The following is a 20,189-nucleotide window of genomic DNA, read 5'->3' as shown; positions in this document are numbered from 1 at the left end:
TACTTTAAAACAGATAGCTTGGAATAATTCCCAATCAAATTCTTAATATTTGCTTGCTTTTAGTATACTGCACAGCAATCTGTGTGGTAGCTCAGATAATGAGATGTGGATATGATACCAGTGATGCTGGCAGTAGAGCTGTGACATCTGGCTGTGATGACACCGTCTTTGCCCTGCAGACTATCTTGCCCCACCTCCACCACCTGAGTCTGCAGCAGAGAAGCACTCCACTTCACTGTGTACTTAGGACCAACAGGAACCAGGGTGTTGATGTCAGGGGGACCCCTGGTGGACAAATACATTGCAAACATTTACAACAAGGGACTGGGGGTCTCAGCAGGACACAACAGCTATGGCGTAACTGCAGCTTGTCTAGGAAATGTTTTTCTTATCTAGATTCACTGACACTTAGTAACATATGTAAAGATGGTTATTAACTCAATAAGTCAACCGAGGGGTTGTGTTGGAAGTATATCTACGTATGCAGGTAAACAGACTGATACCAATACATACATTATTTCCACTCAACCCTGCACTAAAACCACTTTCTACTGCAAATCTCATTCACCCAGTCACAAGCATTCTCATAAAGAGCGTTTATCGATGCCTAAGGACTATTGCACACACAGTCCTACACCAATTGATGTATCAGGGCAAATTCCATATTTAGTATCTTAAATACACTTTGGCCAAAAAGTATTTGTCCCTGTGGCAGCAGAGCCAAAGCAGAATACAAGTCCAGTTTCCCTTGGTAAATAATAAATTAATTAAGTAATAATAATAATAATAATAATAATAATAATAATAATAATAATAATAATAATGGGGAGATAAAACCAATAATAACACCAATATTTGTAGTTGACATGGCTTTCTTTTAGTACCTGTTCAAGCTCTGAGAACCCTACGAGACGAACTTGTATAATATCCCAAATAATAACAGCTGGGTAATTGCAAATTCACTCCAACCATTCAGTTAATTTTAATTGAATTCTATTTTATTCATATAGTGCCAATTCACAACAACAATCACCACAAGATGACTTTGGTCACTATACGTATCGCACCAGTCAGGATATTCAGAAACACCTAGGAGTAAAGTTTGGGATTAAAGAGGTTTGGTACTTACTTCAGGTTCACATTTGCACAAATGAGGGTGTCGTTGATGAGAAAGACCTTCCGCTCCTTTGACTTGATAACTTGACCTTTATCCCCAAAAACTATCTCAGTAAGAAGTTCACAATGAATCAGCTGCCTCTGTTCTGAGTTCAGCAGCTAAAAACAATGCAGGTCACTGATTACAAAGTATTCTTACATAATGTTTGAAACTACAGAAATCAAGAAATGTCTTCACTGAAATCAAGTTTCAGAGTAGTTTTATCCCAGGTAAGATTCATGTCACAAGCTAAGAGCTGACAAAGTACACCTTCATATCTGCAGACAGTTTGGCATGGTGCTGATTAGCTGCAGATATCAAATTCCTTGAGAAACAAATTTTCTCATTTATTTTATTCCATATTAAGGTAACCCATTGGTTACTAGACTAGTGTTAAATTCAGCTTGAATAGAGAACTTTGGTGATCTTCCGTCAGCTGCCCAGAGGTACCATGAGCAATACAAATTAATTTAGCTGAACACATGCTGGAGGATGAACCCACCCAACCATGTACTTTCAACGTCCAGCTAGAAAAATGAAAGAGGACTCAAAAATCAAACATCTATGCAAATTCATGCTGGGTAATGCAAATAAAGTCTATCAGATGAGATTCTCCCACAGATTGTGGAATCTCCTTACACCATTTTCAAAAACGTAAGAGAAGCTTGTTCTTTGCATCCATACAACTGGAGCTTTGCTTTTAAAGATTGATTGGACAAAGGAAAGTGAATGGACTTTCTGGTGACTTCTGAATATATGTGGTCATGCCATTATCTCAAATTTACCCGCAAGTTTCATGAACAGCTTATGTTTGCATAAATAAATGCATAGTTGTCACCTTGTTGAGATTGCGTTCCCCAGTGCTGTGAGCTAAGTGCTGGATCTCAGCCTCCTGATCAGCCAGACGTTTCTGCTCATTGAGTTTCTCGGCCAGGGTCTCAAGCTCAGTCAGAGCCAGCTGCAGGGGCAGCCGGTCACTGTGGGACCTTGGAGTGTTCTTCAACATGTCCTGATGCAACACAGCAGAGACTGTTCATATAACATATCTTATGGTGACAGAGAATTTAATAGTCCATAGAGAGAACTCATTATAAAGACAGAAAATATAGAAAACCTTTCACTTGACAATAGTATTTTACCAAATACAACCTTACATTTAAGTGAGTGGGTTAAAAAAGGAAAGATTAAATATTATTTGATCATTTAAAGTCTGCCCATTCTCTTGAGTCCTTATTTTATTTTTGGACTAGAGCAGAATGACTGACAGACAAATAGTCTTTGTTCGTCTTATATCACGTTTAGTGCAGCCCCTCAGTTCATCCTCTCTCTGAACCAAGGGTTTGTAACACTTCCTCCTTGAAGCCATTGTTTTTTAAAGTTACCCTGATTTTAATTAAAAGTACTCAAGAAACTGAATTGCCATTGCCAAAGACCTGAATTAAATTGTAAAAATTAATAAAAGTCTTATTTTGGGTAAAGTGACAAAGATGTGTAATTCCTCTGATTTTCGAAGAGGTGAAGTTTAATGGGGTTTTTTTTTTTTTGGTTGATTATCTGGGTTATTCCAAATAGGAGAGTAAGGAGATGGTGAGGCTGTGGAGTTGGTAATATTTCCCACCAGGCTGACAGAGATGACTCTATGGATATGCTGTGAAAAGTTTGTCTGATGAATGGGAGATTCAATAAAAGTATGTCTCGGCATAATGCTCGATCAGTTTGTAACCAGAACAATTTGGATTGAGGATTAAACCATTTAATAAGATATTTTAGCTGATTAGCTAAATAATATAATTCTATATTTGCTGCTTCTAGACCTCCTGGAGATTTTTGTTTTTGCACAATTTGATATGGGGAGTTTTATTTTTCCAACAAAATTTTGACAGAGATGACTTAATAGACTTGAACAAGGAGGTTTTAGGAGATACAGGGATCACTGACAATACATAATAGAATTTTGGAAGGACTGAGATTTTAACTGTTGCTATCCTTCCACTAAGTGATATAGGTAGGTTGATCCAGGGGTTTAAATCCTCTGGGATAAATTTAAACAAGGGAGTGAAATTCATCATTCATTCTGTCAGCTTGGAGGAAACTTTAATACCTAAATATCTAATATTGTCTGTTTGAAGGTGATGGGGCGAAACAAGATCTGCCACATCCTCCTCATCCATACAGAGTGGTAAAATAGTGGATTTCGACCAGTTTATAGGGGAGCTGGAGACTATTTAGAACAACAATTGTTGCATTGTTACCTATTTAGCTGTTACTGTCACTTATATTCACAAACAATAGGCTAACTTTTTTATGTCATGCAGATTAACTATGTACTGACGTGTACTCTAACTGAGTGTAATATTAAATATTCATGCAATTCGTTTCACTTTTTTGAATGGGGTTTTGAAAAACCAGCTTTCTGGTACAGTACTACTTGCTGAATGCACAGTGCACTGGAGTAGACAGTGGCGAGAACTGCCTTTCACTTCCTTTCATCAGAAAGTTTCAGTGTAACTTTTTCAGCCTTACAGTATTCCAGAAGAGTCGGTAAGTTTCAGTATGAATTGACATGTACACTTGACCACACACCTTTTCTAAAAGTCAGCATTTCCTATTTAGCATGCAAGTCATCTGTTTAAACTGCATTTCATCAACTGGTTGCTTCGCTTGCCTTGTAAGATTTGGATAAATAAGTAATAACTGTAACCTGAACCTTCAGCTTGCGTTCCATGGTCATGACCCACGAGTGCAGAGGTTGAGACATGCTAACAAGGGATCAGAGTGATGCAGTCACTGGTGTGTCATCAGTCACTCACCTGTAGCAGCAGAATGAATTGTGGGAAGCGCTGAATAGGTTTAACCATCAAGCCATATAGGGTGATTCTGTCTGGGCTTGATGCCTGCTTCCTCTAAAGGTCGAAAGAAAAGAGTTTTTTTTTCCACTGAGCTTAAAATAGGAAGTGCTTCATGTTTCAAAACAAAGTATTGTATTTTCCAAGATCACTTGATCACTTGAGGTAAATGGTTGTAACTAACAGTTAGAGATCCTACAACCACTTGATTATGGTCCACATGGAATATTGCCCTATGCCTGTATGTAGCATGCTGGGAAGAATGGGGAGGATTTCCTCGTCTTCCACGGTTGCTGTACAACACTACAGAGCTGAGTCATTTTCAAATATGTATTAACTCTTGATATTGAAAGTCTGCTGCTGATCTCAGTGGCTGATTCACAGTTTCCCCCTTCCTTATTCTGAGATTTCCAGGTGTGGGTAAAAGAACCACAGATGATGTTCCTCAGGAAAGCAGAAAAAGTTGATCATCAAAGCAGACTGTTTCTTAGGCATATAGAGGATTCTCTTCTCTCAAATTGACTGCATTTTGTGCTGCTGCATTTTAAAATGATTTCATATTAAATATTAAAGTTAAATAGCACAGGTGGCCAAACAGTGGCTGTGGCACATTATACTGTTTGTATTGTTTGTCTGAAAAGACGGAGAATAATGTGCATATGTGTTTCAATAAAGATGTCATGGTATTCATGCAGATGCTGTAGTTGAATGTTTCAGTTGAAGTTCATAAGTGTTCTATAGTCTGTAACACTGACAACACTATTAAATAACTACAGATTATATGTTCGGGAATTTTACTTCTATGTATTTTTCTTTCTTTCAGTGTGGCATAGTGGTGAAGTGTCTAGCACTGTTACTTCGCAGTAAGGTCCTGAGTTGGGATGGGTACCGGTATCCGGTGCCATGATGGCACCGGTTCTGACATAAACGGCACCAGTTCTGAGCGGCGAACAGGTGGATGATGTCTCTCTTTTAAACCCGGCCCAATAAGGCTAAACACGTTATTAAATTAACGCCTGTAAGGTGAACTAGCAAACACTGTCGTAGTTACATGCGGCTGTCTTCTTGTTTGATGGCAGATACTCCCTTCACCCTGGCCAAAAAGGCTTAAATGACAAAAAAAAAGTGTAAAACAGTCAAACATGAGAGGTTTTTGGACAAAGTTTGTGTTTTTTCCATTGTTTAAGCACTGCTTCCAGCCAAGAGTGATACCATATATGCCCTATAGCTGCAGAAAAGGCTAACATTGTTATCTTTTTACAAAAAAAAACAGCTGAACGTGAGGTTTTTTGGACCAATTTTGTGTTCTCCATTCTTTAAGCACCGGTTTGAGCACCGTTTAAGCACCGGCACCGTTTCAAAAGTACCAGTTTGGTACTGGTATCGGATAAAACCTAAACGATACCCATCCCTAGTCCTGAGTATATATATTATACACACACAGGTATATATATGCAAATATATCTGTGAAGGTTCTCAGTCATCCAGGTCATTGTAGTCAAAGGAGCTTGCAAAGAAAACCGTCTGGACTTCTTTAAGTTGCTTGAAGACGTTTCACCTCTCAAATGGTCAGGAGTCCCAGATATAAACCTAGTGGGAGTATCCCCCCACAGAGGGACAAAAGGACCCCCTGATGATCCTCTAATCGCCTGAGCCAAGGTGTGAAACTGGGTGTGGGTCCCAATCAGCCAGGGTTTCGGGTGAGCTCATTGTGAAACCTGGCCCCACCTTATCATGCGAATTCCTGAGGTCAGATGGCCCAGCCGGTGTATCAGAAAAACTCAGGAGAGTTTTCTCCAAGCATGACATCCCGGTGCATTTCAGACCCAGCAACATGCTCAGACAAAGACTGGTTCACCCGAAAGACAAAACTCCAAAACACAGACTTAACAATGTGGGGTATGCTGTGCAGTGCAGCGAGGAATGCCCAGACCTCTACATTGGAGAGACCAAACAGCCACTTCACAAGCGCATGGCACAACACAGAAGAGCCACTTCCACAGGACAAGACTCAGCTGTCCATCTGCATCTTAAGGATAAAGGACACTCTTTTGAGGATGCCAATGTTCACATTTTGGACAGAGAGGACAGATGGTTTGAAAGAGGAGTGAAAGAAGCCACCTATGTGAGCGACTGTGAGCGACCATCTTTGAACAGAGGCGGTGGTTTACGACACCAACTCTCTGCCATCTATAATCCAGTTTTGAGTTCCCTCCCCAGACGCCTTAATGCCCACTCACATCCTGGGCCATCTGACCTCGCATGATAAGGTGGGGCCAGGTTTTCACAATGAGCTCACCCGAAACCCTGGCTGATTGGGACCCACACCCAGTTTCACACCTTGGCTCAGGTGATTAGAGGATCATCAGGGGGTCCTTTTGTCCCTCTGTGGGGGGATACTCCCATTAGGTTTAAATCTGGGACTCTCCACCATTTGACCTTAGAACTGAAGAAGCTTCTCGGATGAGAGGTGAAACGTCTTCAAGCAACTTAAAGAAGTCCAGACGCTTTTCTTTGCAAGCTCCATATGCAAATATATGCAAAACAAGAGAAAGGCATTCAATAGAAAAGGCAAACATTAGAGGACAGGTTCCAAAGTGTTTGGAAGTAGTGCAAGAGGACTTGGTCTGAGTAAAGTCTGTGTGTGAGTGTGGCCTGAGTGATGAGGGTTACTCCAACCATGGCTCAGATTGGTGGGTCAGTGGGCAGGATTGGGGTCACCTGTGAGTGCCCTGGATTGGGGTCACCTGTGAGTGCCCTAGATTTCCTGAGACAGAAGGAGCTGGTGATGGCCTCGGCAGAGGGCAGCCACTGATTCTTTTGTTACCCCTCCTGTTCTCAGTAGTGGCCTTTGCATATCAAATACCCAAGCAGTAAGGGAGCATGCTCCCCACTCAGGAGCAGTCAAAGGTAAGCTGCAGCTTCTGGTCCAGTTTGTTTTTCATGTTTTTCATGTCCGTGTGCGCAGCCATCTTGGAATGAGTAGTTCCTTTCCCATTTATTATTTATCTGCACATTTTCCTTTTTTCACTTCCTTTATTATTTTTGCCATTTGGCCATTCTTCTTTCCAGAGTTTTGTCATATCTCATATGCCCTGCCATGGGGTTATAATGAGCTGTCTTGAAAATCATTTCCCGGTGGCTCTTAGTCACTAACAACTAGGTGTGTTCCTCCTCTGTACAAGTGTCACGACTCACTCGATAAAGCCTATCATTTAACAATACAAAGTGTGGTCCGCGCATCATCAGGGCGCGCCGAGTGACCATCAATTTCTATCACTTGGTCAAAGGTTGAGTGTAGGGTGTCATCACAAGATTAGTCCAGTGGAAAATCTTCCGTGGGGTGAATCGCAGCCAATCGGTTCCCAGAATTAGGGGATGCGACAGGTGCGAGCAAACTGCTGCCTTTACTCTATGCATGTTGCCCTTGTATTCCAATAGCAGCAGCACAAGTGGGGTAATTGTGAATATCCCCATGAACACATCTAACCTCCACCCACTCTGCCTCCAACAATGCCACGGGGAGAACCAGGGTCTGCATGACACCTTACCAGAATGTGGTATGTTCCTCCAGGACCGTGGCAGGGTGCTGGAGCCCCGGCGACGGTTCAAATATTAAAACTATGCAAGTACTTTTTAAAATGTCAATGGATAAAATGAATATTGGGTTACACTTCTGGATGTGGGCGGTCATGGTCTTCAGCTACTTGCTTTCAACATAGAAAGAAGGGGAAATTGCTGCTGGCTTGTAAGGGAGCCCATCTTCTTGCCAAAAGGCTGGAACAGTGCTGAGAGTAAGAGGCTTCAGGTGCTCACAGCTCAAACTTTACACTTCTAAGTTCATAAAAAATCTCATAACCTTATAAACCATGTATTCTCAGGATATGGGAACTTAACAAAACATTAGAATTTCCATAATTCCTCATATCAGCACAGCCTGTTCTGATATTATACTCACTCATAGCTGATTCCACTCCAAGTCACATTTTAGCTATTCCTGTAAGACTTTATTCATCTGTCTCACTCTCATGGCCAATTCATGATCACCAGTTAACCTTAAGTCTATGTCTTTGCACTGCGGAAGGAAATGGGAATACCTGGCAAAAACCCACACAAGCACATGGATAACCTTCAAACTCCTCACAGAAAGGCCTCATCTCGAATTCAAACCAGGAAACATTTAGCTGCAAGGTGACAAATGCACCAACCATCCACCACCATGCCACCCTTTTCACTTTACAGCTTTTCACATTATTTTCATTTAAACTGCACTTTTAAAAAGGTCACACTTGTTTATCATTTGGTATAATTTGATTTTAAATCCAGTTAACAATCCTACTCTTCTTAGTTCTCCCCTGAAGGGAGGGAACATGTAATCGGTTCCGTTTGTCATTTGTCACATTTGACAATGTGGTGTAAATGTGCAGTGTGAGCACCTTAAGAAAGTCCAAGAAAGCAGGTTTTGACAAGCAGGCCTTCTTGATAAGAGCCATGGCGCTGGTGAAGTTATTGATGTAGTCACTATACAAGTTCAGAACCATGGACTTTGAAAACTGTGAAGGAAACATTGTGACATAAGGACTCTGCTTCGCCACAATATTTGTATGATAAGATTCACAGTAATTCAACATGTGGAACTACAAAGTAAATAAATGGTTGACGAGTCAATATTTTTGTCAAACCATTAGCCATCATAGGTTATTCTGACTGCCCTCTGAAACACGGAGCTCCCACTCTAACAGACTGACTCACTATGGAGCTAAGTCAGGGTCAAAAGTTTTATTCATTTGAAAAAGTTATTTGAAAATGACTGTTCTTATTTATAAAGTGCTTTACAAAACAGAACATTACGGCTAACGGGTGGATTTTCCCCATTTGAGTGCAGTTAGGCAAACAGCCACTTACTGCTAAAGAGTCAGACAGTAAAAGTGGACAGCATAGCCTCAGTTTCTTAACATAAAACTCACTGCTGCATCCAGGGACAGCATAAAAGTGATCCCCTTAAACTGACTTTTAGTTTTAGTGTCACAGCTGTCATGGTCCTGGTCTGTGACCCAGTGTTTCTATGTTCCTTAGGCTTTATCTGGCATTGTTTAGGTTACTAGTTTAATCACTGGTATTTCTGGTTCTCTTAGTTTTCGCCTTGTGTTATATTTATTTTTTTGTGTGTAGTTGTATGTTACTGTGCTTCCCCTGTGTTCCATGTTTCTCATTTAGTTACCCTTGTCTTCATGTTCGTTTATCTGCTATGTCCGTGTTAGGTCTTCCTTTTCTGTCTCCCTAGTCGACTATTTTCTCATGTCTGTTTCTCCCCTGGTCGCCAGTGTCAAGCCTGTGTGTCTTAGTCTGTGTCTCAGAGTGTTTCCTGTTTTATTTTGACAGTCTATCATCTTGTGTTCATTATGTTCAATTTTTCTAACTTTACAGCAGTAAAGCTGCCTCCTTTCATTCATCACTTTGTGTTACACGTCCTGCATTTGGGTCCGACCTCTGCCTGTCACACAGTGCTAACCATGACAACAGGAGATGTCAGTCATTAGTCTACATTCTGCTTCTCCCTTTTGATACACGCTCACAACACAAAATTAGGGAAACTGAAAAAAGGGTCTGAAACTGGATGAGATCAAATGAGATTTGAAACAAAGAAAAGTGAATTTAAAGCTAAAAATAAATTGGAAAAAAATACTTGCATTAAAACGAATAATTTATTTAAAATAAAACAGTTTATGTTTTTTTCACTTTCTTTTAAAACATGAAAACGTAGAATTTCACTTTCAAATAACTTTTTCAAATTAATTAAACTTTTGACCACAATCTTGCTCCATAAATGCTTTCACCTTCTATATTTCAGTATGCCTGTCAGGCAGAGAGGCATCTATCAGATAATAATATTATGTCACTAAAATCAGGAAATAGCACAGCCATGATGGTCTGACAACCCCTATGCCTAATACATCACTGAGATTACCTCGGCTTAGAATCAGAGACTTCAGCTTTACAAAAACGATGTTATGAGCAGGTTGTGTGGAGTTTAAATGACTTGAAAGAGACTTTAGTAGTGTGATGATGGACACTTCACTTAAAGGTGAAGGATGACAGAAATTAAAAAGAGAAATTAGGAAGAAAATGTCAACTGACCGAAGCCACAAACAAGTCTCCTATCTTTTCACTTTGATCCCACTCGGCCACGCGGGATGCAAGGGCAATCTGGAACATGCAGTGACACTGATAGATCTCGTGCAGGCGGTGAAAGATCTGACGCACCTTCTTTGGGTTTAAAATCACAGACTGTGTCTCCAGCAAAGGCTTCTGGTACTCCTGAAGGACAAAGACAGACCAGTCTGGTATACTGCATATCTGTGGTTATGGTTCTGTTAGGTTACCCAAACAGTGCTTAAACTGTATACTTTGCATTTTGATATCCATGATGAATTCATCTGCTAAATAATGACCCACAATGTTAAATATTAGAAATTGGGATGTCATATTTCTGATGGCTGAAGTTTTTTCTGCTTAAGTATAAAGTAATTAAAGTTTTAGAGTGAGTTCCCCAAAGTGCTCAGATGAACACTGAACATTTATAATTAACCTTTATATTAAAATGCAAAATTTGGATATAATATAAAAAATATAAAATTCGTGACTGAGTTCCACACTGACAACACCTGAAGAGAAACGTGTCTCACCTGAAGGATTCGTTTGAGAGAGTCCAAGTAGCTGCTCTCACTTTGCACAATGGATCTGAGGATGAGACGTCTGACAACCTGAACGAAGCACCAATAAGTGAAATGGATCCAGCAAACCAATGACCGTAAATATTAACAATAAAAACATGCGCAAACAGTTTCAGTTTTAGAAAAGTTGTAGATGATGAGTCAAGACGAATGCAGAAATATGGAACAACAGGGAGGACAAAATTTCTTAAACTTCAGCCACAGTTGTTTGATATTTATTTGAAGTAGTTCATGTTAAATTATTTGTTTTAAACATCCTAGAAAACATGATCATGTTAAGAATGCTTAAATAACTTTGACCTTGCAGTAAGTGTAGGTGGCTGTGGCTCAGTAGCATAGAGTAGTTGGTAACTATATGCCAAGCTGCCTCAATACACTATTGCAATGTCCTTGGGCAAGTGACAGTTACTGATGCATCAATCAGTAACTGTGCAACTGTGTGTGTGTGTGTGTGTGTGTGAAAACTAGAAAACTATGAATGTGACCTGTAGTAAAAAAAAACACTTTAAGTGCTCAGTTAGAGCAGAAAAGTGCCATACATTTACCAGTCCATACACAAATCTCCATTAGGTTAGGGTCACAGTTGTGAAATCAGGTCTTTTTCAAAGTCTTTTTGAGGATAATCATCTGTTGTTGATAGAATAATAACGTTTTACTGTAAGTAGCTACCACAAGTTCACTACTTGGCATGAATTCCTTTTATGTGTTGAATATGTCATGGAATAACACAGAAGCACCTGGCACTGAAACTCAGCCTCCAACTAAACACATGTATGACACATCTATGATATCTACCATGCCTTATTATTTCATTCATACGATTAGCAGAAAACTTATTGTGACCTTAAGATCGAGGTCATTGACATTCAAACTCGCCTGAGATTTTTAATAGATACACCTATGGTATTAATTTGGAGCTCCTACGTCGTCTTGATCCCACCTGGCAGGGTGACGACTAAAGGATGAGGACTAAATTACTAGACCCCTATGTGTTTAAAGAGAGCAAGGGATTTTCAACATAGCATTTCTAAATCTACTAGGTTTTTTTTAAAGCAAAAAATGTTTTTTTGCACTCAATAACAATTATTTTAGAAAAAAAAATCAGCAGGGTTTGAGCTGTCACCTGAGAAAGCCTCATGGCAAAAACAAAAGAACTCTGCTTAGACTTGAGAAAAACAATTGTTGATGCTCACAAAGCAGGAGATGGATATGCAAAATCATCTCAGCGTCTCCAAGTGTGAAGTATCAAAAATGTCAAAGATAGCCCTACAGTACAGAACCAGCCTGGTAGAGGTAGGAAGCGAAAGACTTGAAAGACTCTGGGAAGAAAACTAGTGAGAGATGTGTCCAAAGACCCCTGAACGTGAGGCGTATTCTTACAGAAGAAAAGAAGGTAAACACTAAATTCTGCATAAACATGGGCTGCATGATTTCAGGCCAAGAAAAACTCTACTTCTGCAGAAGAGACACTGTCAAGCCAGACTCAAGTATGCCAAGGACAACCTGGAGAAAGATTATGCATACTGGAAGTGCATCCTTTAGTCAGATAAGACAGAACTAGAGCTCTTTGGCCACAAAGATGCTGCTTATGTTTGGGGAAAGATGAAGCACAGTGATGGGTATTTGTGGAAATGTTTTGGTGCATCTGGACATGAATCTCATCAAGGTGAAAGGAATCGTGAAGAAAGAAGGGTACGTGAAGATTTTGAGAGAAAACATCAACCAGTCAGCAGCAAAACTGTTTCATCGCTTTGTCTTCCAAGTTGTTTTAGGTTGGTGTCATGGACAGCAGCCTAAAACATACATCACTCCTGGTGAAGAAATGCCCCTACACAATACATAGGAATTTTCCCCAAAAAATCCTTGTTGTGTTTTAATTCTGTCCTCAGCTGTAGACAATAGTCAGCCACCATAAGATCAAATACAGACTTCATGTGAAAGACAGAAAACAGTAACAATGTTCCTATGTGGGTGATTTTAGGTTGTGTTCATTCAACTAATAAAGTGATCAATATATGGAGAACTGACATCAGAGCATCACAGGAAAATCCAATTTCATCAGTGCAGCCTTTAATAAGTCAGCAGAAATACAGATTAGTGAACATATGCTGACATGCACACCTGCTGACTGCTGAGTCCCTCTGGCATGGGGCAGAGTTGTGGTGGAGGGTGTTTTACCTCACACAAAAACACATCTATGTAACCGGCATCATCTTTTCCATCACCTGCAAAATCAAACAACCAGAGAGTGTTTGCATCACAAGTCATTTACTGCCTTTCCTGGCTCATTTATTAACTACTGTCTTCTTTTCCATCACTGTAACTGAATATGTTATTCATATAAAGAGCATTTTATTATTATAAATCTCACACACTTACATACACACATGTGTAGTCACTTTTCTAAATTCCCCCCTCGCCCCTGCAGGCGGTCTTTATCCTTCAAACTCGGATCTTTAACAAGAGGCCTGGAAGCTGGAGGGTCCTGCTCAGTATCTTAGCTGTTCCTAGGACTGCGCTCTGGACAGAGATCTCAGATGCTGTTCCTGGGATCTGCTGGAGCCACTTGCACTTGGTCACTGCACAAAGTGCTCCAATTACCACTGGGATCACTGTTGCCTTCATCCTTCAAATCTTAAGTTCTTCTCTGAGTCCTTGGTACCTCCCCAGCTTTTCATGTTCCTCCGTTCTGATGTTGCTAGCACTTGGTATGCCGGCCACTAGCCCTGCCTGCTTGTATCTTGCACCCTGCTGTTATGTGCTGGATTGTGTCAGGCGCATCTTTACACAGCCTGCACCTGGGGTCTTGCCTGGTGTGATAGACCCCAACCTCTATGGATCTTGTGCTCAGAGCTTGTTCCTGCGCTGCCATGATTAGTGCCTCTGTGCTGTCTTTCAGTCCAGCTTTGTTCAGCCACTGGTAGGATTTCTGGATGTCAGCCACCTCCTGCCAGGGGTACATACCGTGCAGTGGCCTGTTCTTCCACAATGGTTCCATGTGGTATTGAGGCAGGTTTTCTGCCGGTAATTTGATGGGAGCTGTTCCTTCTGGGGATCAGGACTGTCCAACCTTCAGTAAGCCAATCCGGGTGTCTCTCACCTTTCAGCACCTGGTTCGTTGGTGCTGTCAGAGGCTCATGGAGTGCAGTCAGCTTCTTGTCTGGCTTCAGCTATCTCTTTCCCACTCATATCTGAGATAGGGTACATTAGCATGAGGGGTCTAGCCTAGGAATCCTTACCGGATGCAGAAGCCCTGGTTGGGAATTGAACCCCGGACATGAATTTCCAAAGGCATGTAATTATAATTTTTATTATTTTATATGCTAAATGTTAAAAAGAATGTTGACAGGTTTCTGCCGTACCCTGTACAAAAGTAAAAATAGTAATGGTGACATCAGCTGTTTTTTTAACTATTGTTTGCACCCTCGGTTTGGCACCCTTGGTGTTGGATCCAAAAGTGACTGGTAATGGGCTGGCTGTGACAGAGGACGTTTGTACATAAGGTAGCAAGTTATCAGTTACAAGGTAGCAACACTCTAAATCATGACTCAAATAGGCCCATTATTTACAAAATGAACATCATAGACTTGAATCTTGGAAAACTTGCAACTCAGGCCATAAACTTTTTAAAGAACGTTATAATTTTCATTTTTAATTATTAATGAATTATTTAAGGATTAATCCCAGCTCCAATTCTATACCTGTAGAGTCTTTTCTCTGTAGGAATGACACTTTGCGAATCATTGCTAACTTTCTCCTTCCTAAACCCTCCTTGGTACCGTTTCTTGCTGCTTTCATCAATTACTGAACCTGGAATACAAGAACAGATGTGTAACCATGGTTACTTCAAATTCAAATCTGAAAAAATTAAACCACTTGTATTGTATCAAAATACTATTGGGGTTTATTTCATTTCTGGCAAAAGCAAAATAAAACCATATCTATCTGAAGTCATTTAAGATTATCTGATTAACAGTCAGAGTAAAAAGTAGTTTGTTCAAAGATGGAAGAGACAAACAGCTGAAGTGACTAGCACTACCTTAGTGTCACAGGTCTGTCTGATGTGGGCAAAAAGAGGCATACTGATACACAAAGCCAGCTCTCTCCTGGTGACAGCACAAAGGTCTTTGAGCCCCGGCACATCTGCAGGCAGCTGACAGTTGAACATCAGGAGGCAGAGACACAGCATTAGTTTAACTTTGACACGCCTGACAACTCATATCAATAAACACAACACAATACGACAAGAAGTTCAGTTAAAGACACATGTTAGTAGGTTTCCCACATACCCAGAAAATGAACCGCTGCCTAGGTCTTTGTTAAATAAACTTAACAATATTGATGTTTTTGCAAAGTTTTATACACATCTGATCAATACTTCTGCACATACAGTAGTTGTCAGAAGTTTACATACATTCATCCTGAGCGAATGTACAAGTTTGAATTTATTTGGGATTTTCTTTAATATTAGAAGCCACATTCAGACAGTCGATGGATCACACACACAGTGATGATGCATTATTTTGTATGTTTTCAACACTTTGTTTTAGGGATCAAATCACAAACCTTTCATTTGGCAGATAAATGACTGTGGTTCATGTGGGAAACTGTTATATCTAACTAAATGAAAGTGACTTTAATGTGAGGGTAGAGGGCCATCACTCTAAAGAAACACATTTACAATGAAGGAAATGTATGTGAAACTGAGATCTAAACTTGGCTTGGCAAGAAACTACAGACACACATGAACTTTAACATCTTAAAACATGGACTGACAAATCTAATAAAAAAGCATAACATTAAGATTTATTGTTGCATATATTCTAAGAGAAAGTTAATCATAATATCTGTCTCTAGCAATTGTTCATATTTCCTTTGTATATAGTTTTAAGACACCTACCTTCTGTTCACACAAACCACTTTATTTATCCAAAGTAAAGAGATTCCGTGTTGTGTTGACCCAGCTGATGAACTCCTTATTCAATATTCCGAACTTTACAAATTCTCCCCACTAACCAAGTCAAATTACTCAAGTTACATTTTACCCTTTTCAAAACACTGAGCGGCGAAAGTCCAACAGCAAGTTACAGCACATGGTGACAAAAGCAGAAGACAGAAGTGCTGACATGGTGAGGGACTGCCAGAAATAAATCACTTCCTCTTTTCATCATTCTCGGGTTGATTCACACAGAAGTTTAAAACAGATGTAGTTATTCCTTAGCAAAGTGATTTTTGGGCTGAAAAACTATGAATCGTTTAAAGCTAATCCTGACACTGCTGGACTTTTTCCACAAAGGTTGAATCTGCCTATAATGAAAAAAATAAAGAGAATTATGACCAACTCTGCAGTTTCTCTCTTTCAGTTCATCATTTTGCACTTGTAAAATATTCTTAACTCCAACCACAATAAAACATGAATGCTGTTTTTACAGCGCCTTCTGTGATCCAAAATATATTAAATCTACTTTATTTCTTTAGTGAAGACTTTTTAAATGACTTCACATGCGGTTTTCAGAGTAAGCATATTGATAGTTTTTTTGTAATGACTTATCTTGCTGCTGCTGTGGGTTGGAGGAGCAGCCTCACAGTCACACGGGTCATCATAACGCTCAAACTCACTGCAGCTCCAGCTTTTGGAGCCGAGATGATCGGGTCTCTGAATGGTAAATGGCCTGTATTTGTATAGCGCTTTACTAGTCCCTAAGGACCCCAAAGCACTTTACACATCCAGTCATCTACCCATTCACACACTGGTGATGGTAAGCTACATTGTAGCCACAGCCAACCTGGGGCGCACTGACAGAGGCGAGGCTGCTGGACACTGGCGCCACCGGGCCCTCTGACCACCACCAGTAGGCAATGGGTGAAGTGTCTTGCCCAAGGACACAACGACCGAGACTGTCCAAGCCGGGGCTCGAACCGGCAACCTTCCAATTACAAGGCGAACTCCCAACTCTTGAGCCACGATCGCCCCGCCCCGATCGCCATGATGTCCTCAAAAGTCATCCACACCTGGACACAACATACTGTCAAGGTTAAAAAAGAGAGCAAACAACTGACGTGTTTGTCGCTCTCTATTCTTCTTCTTAAATTCATATCGTTAACTTTGTTTTGGACTTGACCGATCAACCGTTAAACCTGTTATGTGGGGTCTATCACCAAAATACATTTTGCTCACATCTGAACCTGTTTGGCTCTAGCACAAATCTGCTCCACATTCCAACATAAAGAAGAAAAAGCCTTACCGTGTGTTCACACCGAACGCGATGGGCGCGTGAAAAAACGCCAAAACGCCCCTAACTTGACGCCTGCACATTCGCGACCTCTACGCGTGTCCAAGAAAAATCGCTCGCGCCCCAAAATATCATATTTTCACGCGCGTGAACCGGAAATGTGGGAGGGATGTGGGAGGAAGTTGTGCTAGACCGGTATCTTTGAAAGATGGCAGCTGTCGAGCTAGCGCTTGAAGAGAGAGTCTCCCTTCTTTATTTACTGTGGAGAGCAGAGCAGCGGCGTAAGAGACGTCCTCGCCGTACCTGGGTCCATCAGGTCCTCGAGACGCGTGATCAGTTTGGTGAGTTTCACCATTTGCTACAGGAGCTGCGCCTGGATGACGGCAGATTCCAGCGATATCATCGCCTGTCACTCGGCCAGTTTGAGGACCTGCTTTCCCGCGTCGGTCCCAGAATTGCCCGCCTAGACACCAATTACAGGCGCTCAATTCCACCAGCAGAGCGCCTGTCCATCTGCCTGAGGTTAGTAAAAGTGTTTAATACGGTAGTCCTGTAATGATACCTGCGCTAATATATGCTAAACCATCCATTTATACACTGCTAACATGGATGTGCTATGCTAAGAGTGAATGCTCTCGGTGTTTACCGATAGCAAACTGGTACGACACGACTTCACAATATTTGTAGTGATACACTGACGGTCTCATCAGGTCCCGATTTAATTCGATTTATGCTGTTATCAGTGTTTGAATGATAGCATGGCTGTGGTGTCATAGGTATGCTCTCGGTGTTTGCTGATATCAAACTTGTACTAGGACCAATGTGGGTTAACCTTTGTAGTGATACTCACTCCTTTTCACATCTAGACCTGGTTTAATTCTGGGATAGTTGAATATTTGTTTAAAATCACGGCAGATTGTTCCAGATTATACCAAATATATATCATGTAATTATCCTTATATTTACAAAATTTTCTATGCAAGATTCATGTTTTGTAATTTCTATAATGTATTTTGTAACTGAAGTACACATAATACTCATTTTGAACACTGTTGTCCAGGTTCCTTGCCACCGGGGACTCCTTCAGGACCATCGCGTTCAGTTTTCGAGTCGGTGTGTCCACGGTGAGCCAGATCATCCCCCAGGTAGCGACGGCCATCTGGGACTGTCTAGTGGACGATTTCATGGCTGTGCCTTCAACTCAAGACTGGCGGTCCATTGCAGAGGGATTCCAGGAGCGCTGGAACTTCCCTCTCTGCTGTGGAGCTCTGGATGGGAAGCACGTCCAGACGAAGGCACCCCCCAACTCAGGATCCATGTTCCACAACTACAAGGGAACTTTTTCCATTGTTCTCCTTGCGGTTGTGGATGCAGAGCATCGCTTCCGCGTCATTGATGTTGGGGGGTACGGGAGGACCAGCGACGGTGGTATCCTGGCCAACTCCACCTTTGGTCAGGCTCTTCGGGCTGGGACTCTCCATCTGCCTCCAGACCAGCCTCTACCTGGTGGAGAACACCGTGGAGCCCAGCCCCACGTCTTTGTGGCTGATGAAGCGTTCCCGCTGCGGCGTGAGCTCATGAGACCTTTCCCTGGACGCCTCCTCCCTTTACAGAAGAGGGTCTTTAATTATCGCCTTTCCAGGGCCAGGATGATAGTGGAGGGTGCCTTCGGTATCCTCTCCTCACAGTGGAGGTTGTATCGGCGCGCCATGGAGCTCCGTCCTGAAATTGCCGAGAAGTGTGTGAAGGCAACGTGTGTTCTCCACAACTTTCTGCGCTGTGTGGACGAGAGAGGGGCACCTGCTGTGGGAGGTGTGGCGCCTGCTGTGGTGGAGCCGTTGCAAGGCCTGGGTCGTGTGGCAGCAAACAACTCCTCCAGAGAGGCTGTCCTGGTGAGGGAGAAGTTCATGGCTCACTTCTCGGCAGAGGGAGCTGTGTCTTGGCAACCAAAGGAGTAGCCTGTTTGAAGTCTGAACGACTTCCCCACAACGGCTCTTTTAAGAGCCACCCACAAACCTCTAAAGAGTGTTCCTGTCTTTTTAACATTTTCTTAATGAATGGAGCTCTACTCCAAAATAAACTAACCTCTTTTTACTCTGCAACTTGTCTTCACTATGTTCCTATATACAGTGTGGTGCAAAAGTTTGGGCAACCTTATTATTAGTGTCTGTGAAGGTTCACAGTCATTATTTTCCTGTATGAATCGCTGTTACAGTAAAAAATGTTACTTACATATATCATATAGGAGACACACACATTGATATACACTACATATTTATGTTATTCCTCTTTTTTTGTGTTGCCAATTTATGCACCTGCTTCATTTAGTTTAAAGTTATTGCACTTTCTGTAAATCCAGTGAACTGCATTTCACTTCTCAAATATCACTGTGTGTCTCCTATATGATGTATTTAACTGACAATTTTTATTGTGACAACCAACGATTTGTACAGGAAATAATTACTTTTCACAATGTTGCCCAAACTTATGCATCCCACTGTATTAGTATGTTTTGTTATTGGTGTAATATGAAATAAATTCTACTTTTGTCAAGTCCGGTGCCAATATTTGCTGTGTAGTAGAACAAAGACATTTGTCAGTATAAATGTTTATTTGATAAAATATATAAATTCAGTAACAAAAGGATAAATATATGACATCAACTATTTACAGACAGACAGGAATAAAATATACAAATTCAGTAACAAAAGGACATAAATAACATAAATATATGAGATCTAACTATTTACAGAGAGACAGGGATAAAAAGGACCCAGCTTGGAGTGGAAGAGCCTCAGGGAGAAGGAGGAGAAACATAAGAACATTGTTTCTGCCCTGGAGAGCTGCTGCCTCATCAGTAAACTACTGATCATTAGGGTCCAATGTTTCCAAATTTAGCACAGCTGTGCTGTTTTCAAAAACTGATTTATAAATTTGGAATTTCACGAATTCTCGTGTCTGAGGCGGCATAATAGGTAGCATCGTATAATTCTGGATGATTTGCCACAGCACTGATTAGTTTCTCCTCCATTTTGAATGCAGAATGAATGGCTTTGGCTGGATCTGCCCCTTTGAACTAGGTAACAGCCACGTCACCAGGCTCCTGATTGGTTGTCGCGGCGCGATTTTACGCTGGAGTTCAGATTTTTCCAACTCGAGCGGGGGAGGCGAAACGCGCGTATGCACAAAATGCAACACATAAACTCACGCGCGTGGATTT

At 41.2% G+C, this 20,189-nt stretch overlaps 2 protein-coding genes across 5 annotated transcripts in view; one reads left to right on the top strand and one right to left on the bottom strand.

Annotated features, from left to right (window-relative positions):
- arhgef10lb (Rho guanine nucleotide exchange factor (GEF) 10-like b) overlaps positions 1-16,439 on the bottom strand; it is a 39,237-nt gene extending 22,798 nt beyond the window's left edge. The window contains exons 1-11 of one of the 4 annotated variants that reach the window (XM_026154247.1): positions 15,637-16,439; positions 14,776-14,889; positions 14,438-14,546; positions 12,858-12,961; positions 10,689-10,766; positions 10,141-10,320; positions 8,439-8,555; positions 3,967-4,059; positions 1,995-2,165; positions 1,130-1,275; positions 119-285 (exon numbers count right to left, since the gene is read on the bottom strand). In XM_026154247.1, the coding sequence (XP_026010032.1) occupies positions 119-285; positions 1,130-1,275; positions 1,995-2,165; positions 3,967-4,059; positions 8,439-8,555; positions 10,141-10,320; positions 10,689-10,766; positions 12,858-12,961; positions 14,438-14,534 (1,153 nt within the window). In that variant the 5' untranslated portion in view covers positions 14,535-14,546; positions 14,776-14,889; positions 15,637-16,439. Of the gene's footprint in view, positions 1-118; positions 286-1,129; positions 1,276-1,994; positions 2,166-3,966; positions 4,060-8,438; positions 8,556-10,140; positions 10,321-10,688; positions 10,767-12,857; positions 12,962-13,115; positions 13,522-14,437; positions 14,547-14,775 lie in introns of those variants that run through there. The other 3 variants (XM_026154246.1, XM_026154249.1, XM_026154248.1) reach the window with 3 other exon arrangements.
- An 840-nt stretch (positions 16,440-17,279) lies between these two features.
- LOC113013755 (protein ANTAGONIST OF LIKE HETEROCHROMATIN PROTEIN 1-like) lies at positions 17,280-19,154 on the top strand (the record flags this gene model as incomplete). Its single annotated transcript, XM_026154899.1, has 2 exons — positions 17,280-17,491; positions 18,030-19,154. Coding segments are annotated over 2 exons (1,110 nt in total), but the record flags the coding sequence as incomplete, so codon positions are not given.
- Positions 19,155-20,189: the final 1,035 nt, after the last annotated feature.

This window comes from Astatotilapia calliptera, chromosome 20 (genome assembly GCF_900246225.1).
Source record: "Astatotilapia calliptera chromosome 20, fAstCal1.2, whole genome shotgun sequence".
In the NCBI taxonomy this organism is placed as follows: Eukaryota; Metazoa; Chordata; class Actinopteri; order Cichliformes; family Cichlidae; genus Astatotilapia; species Astatotilapia calliptera.
Note: the sequence above shows the minus strand (reverse complement) of the source record. Positions and strands in the feature narration are given on the sequence as shown.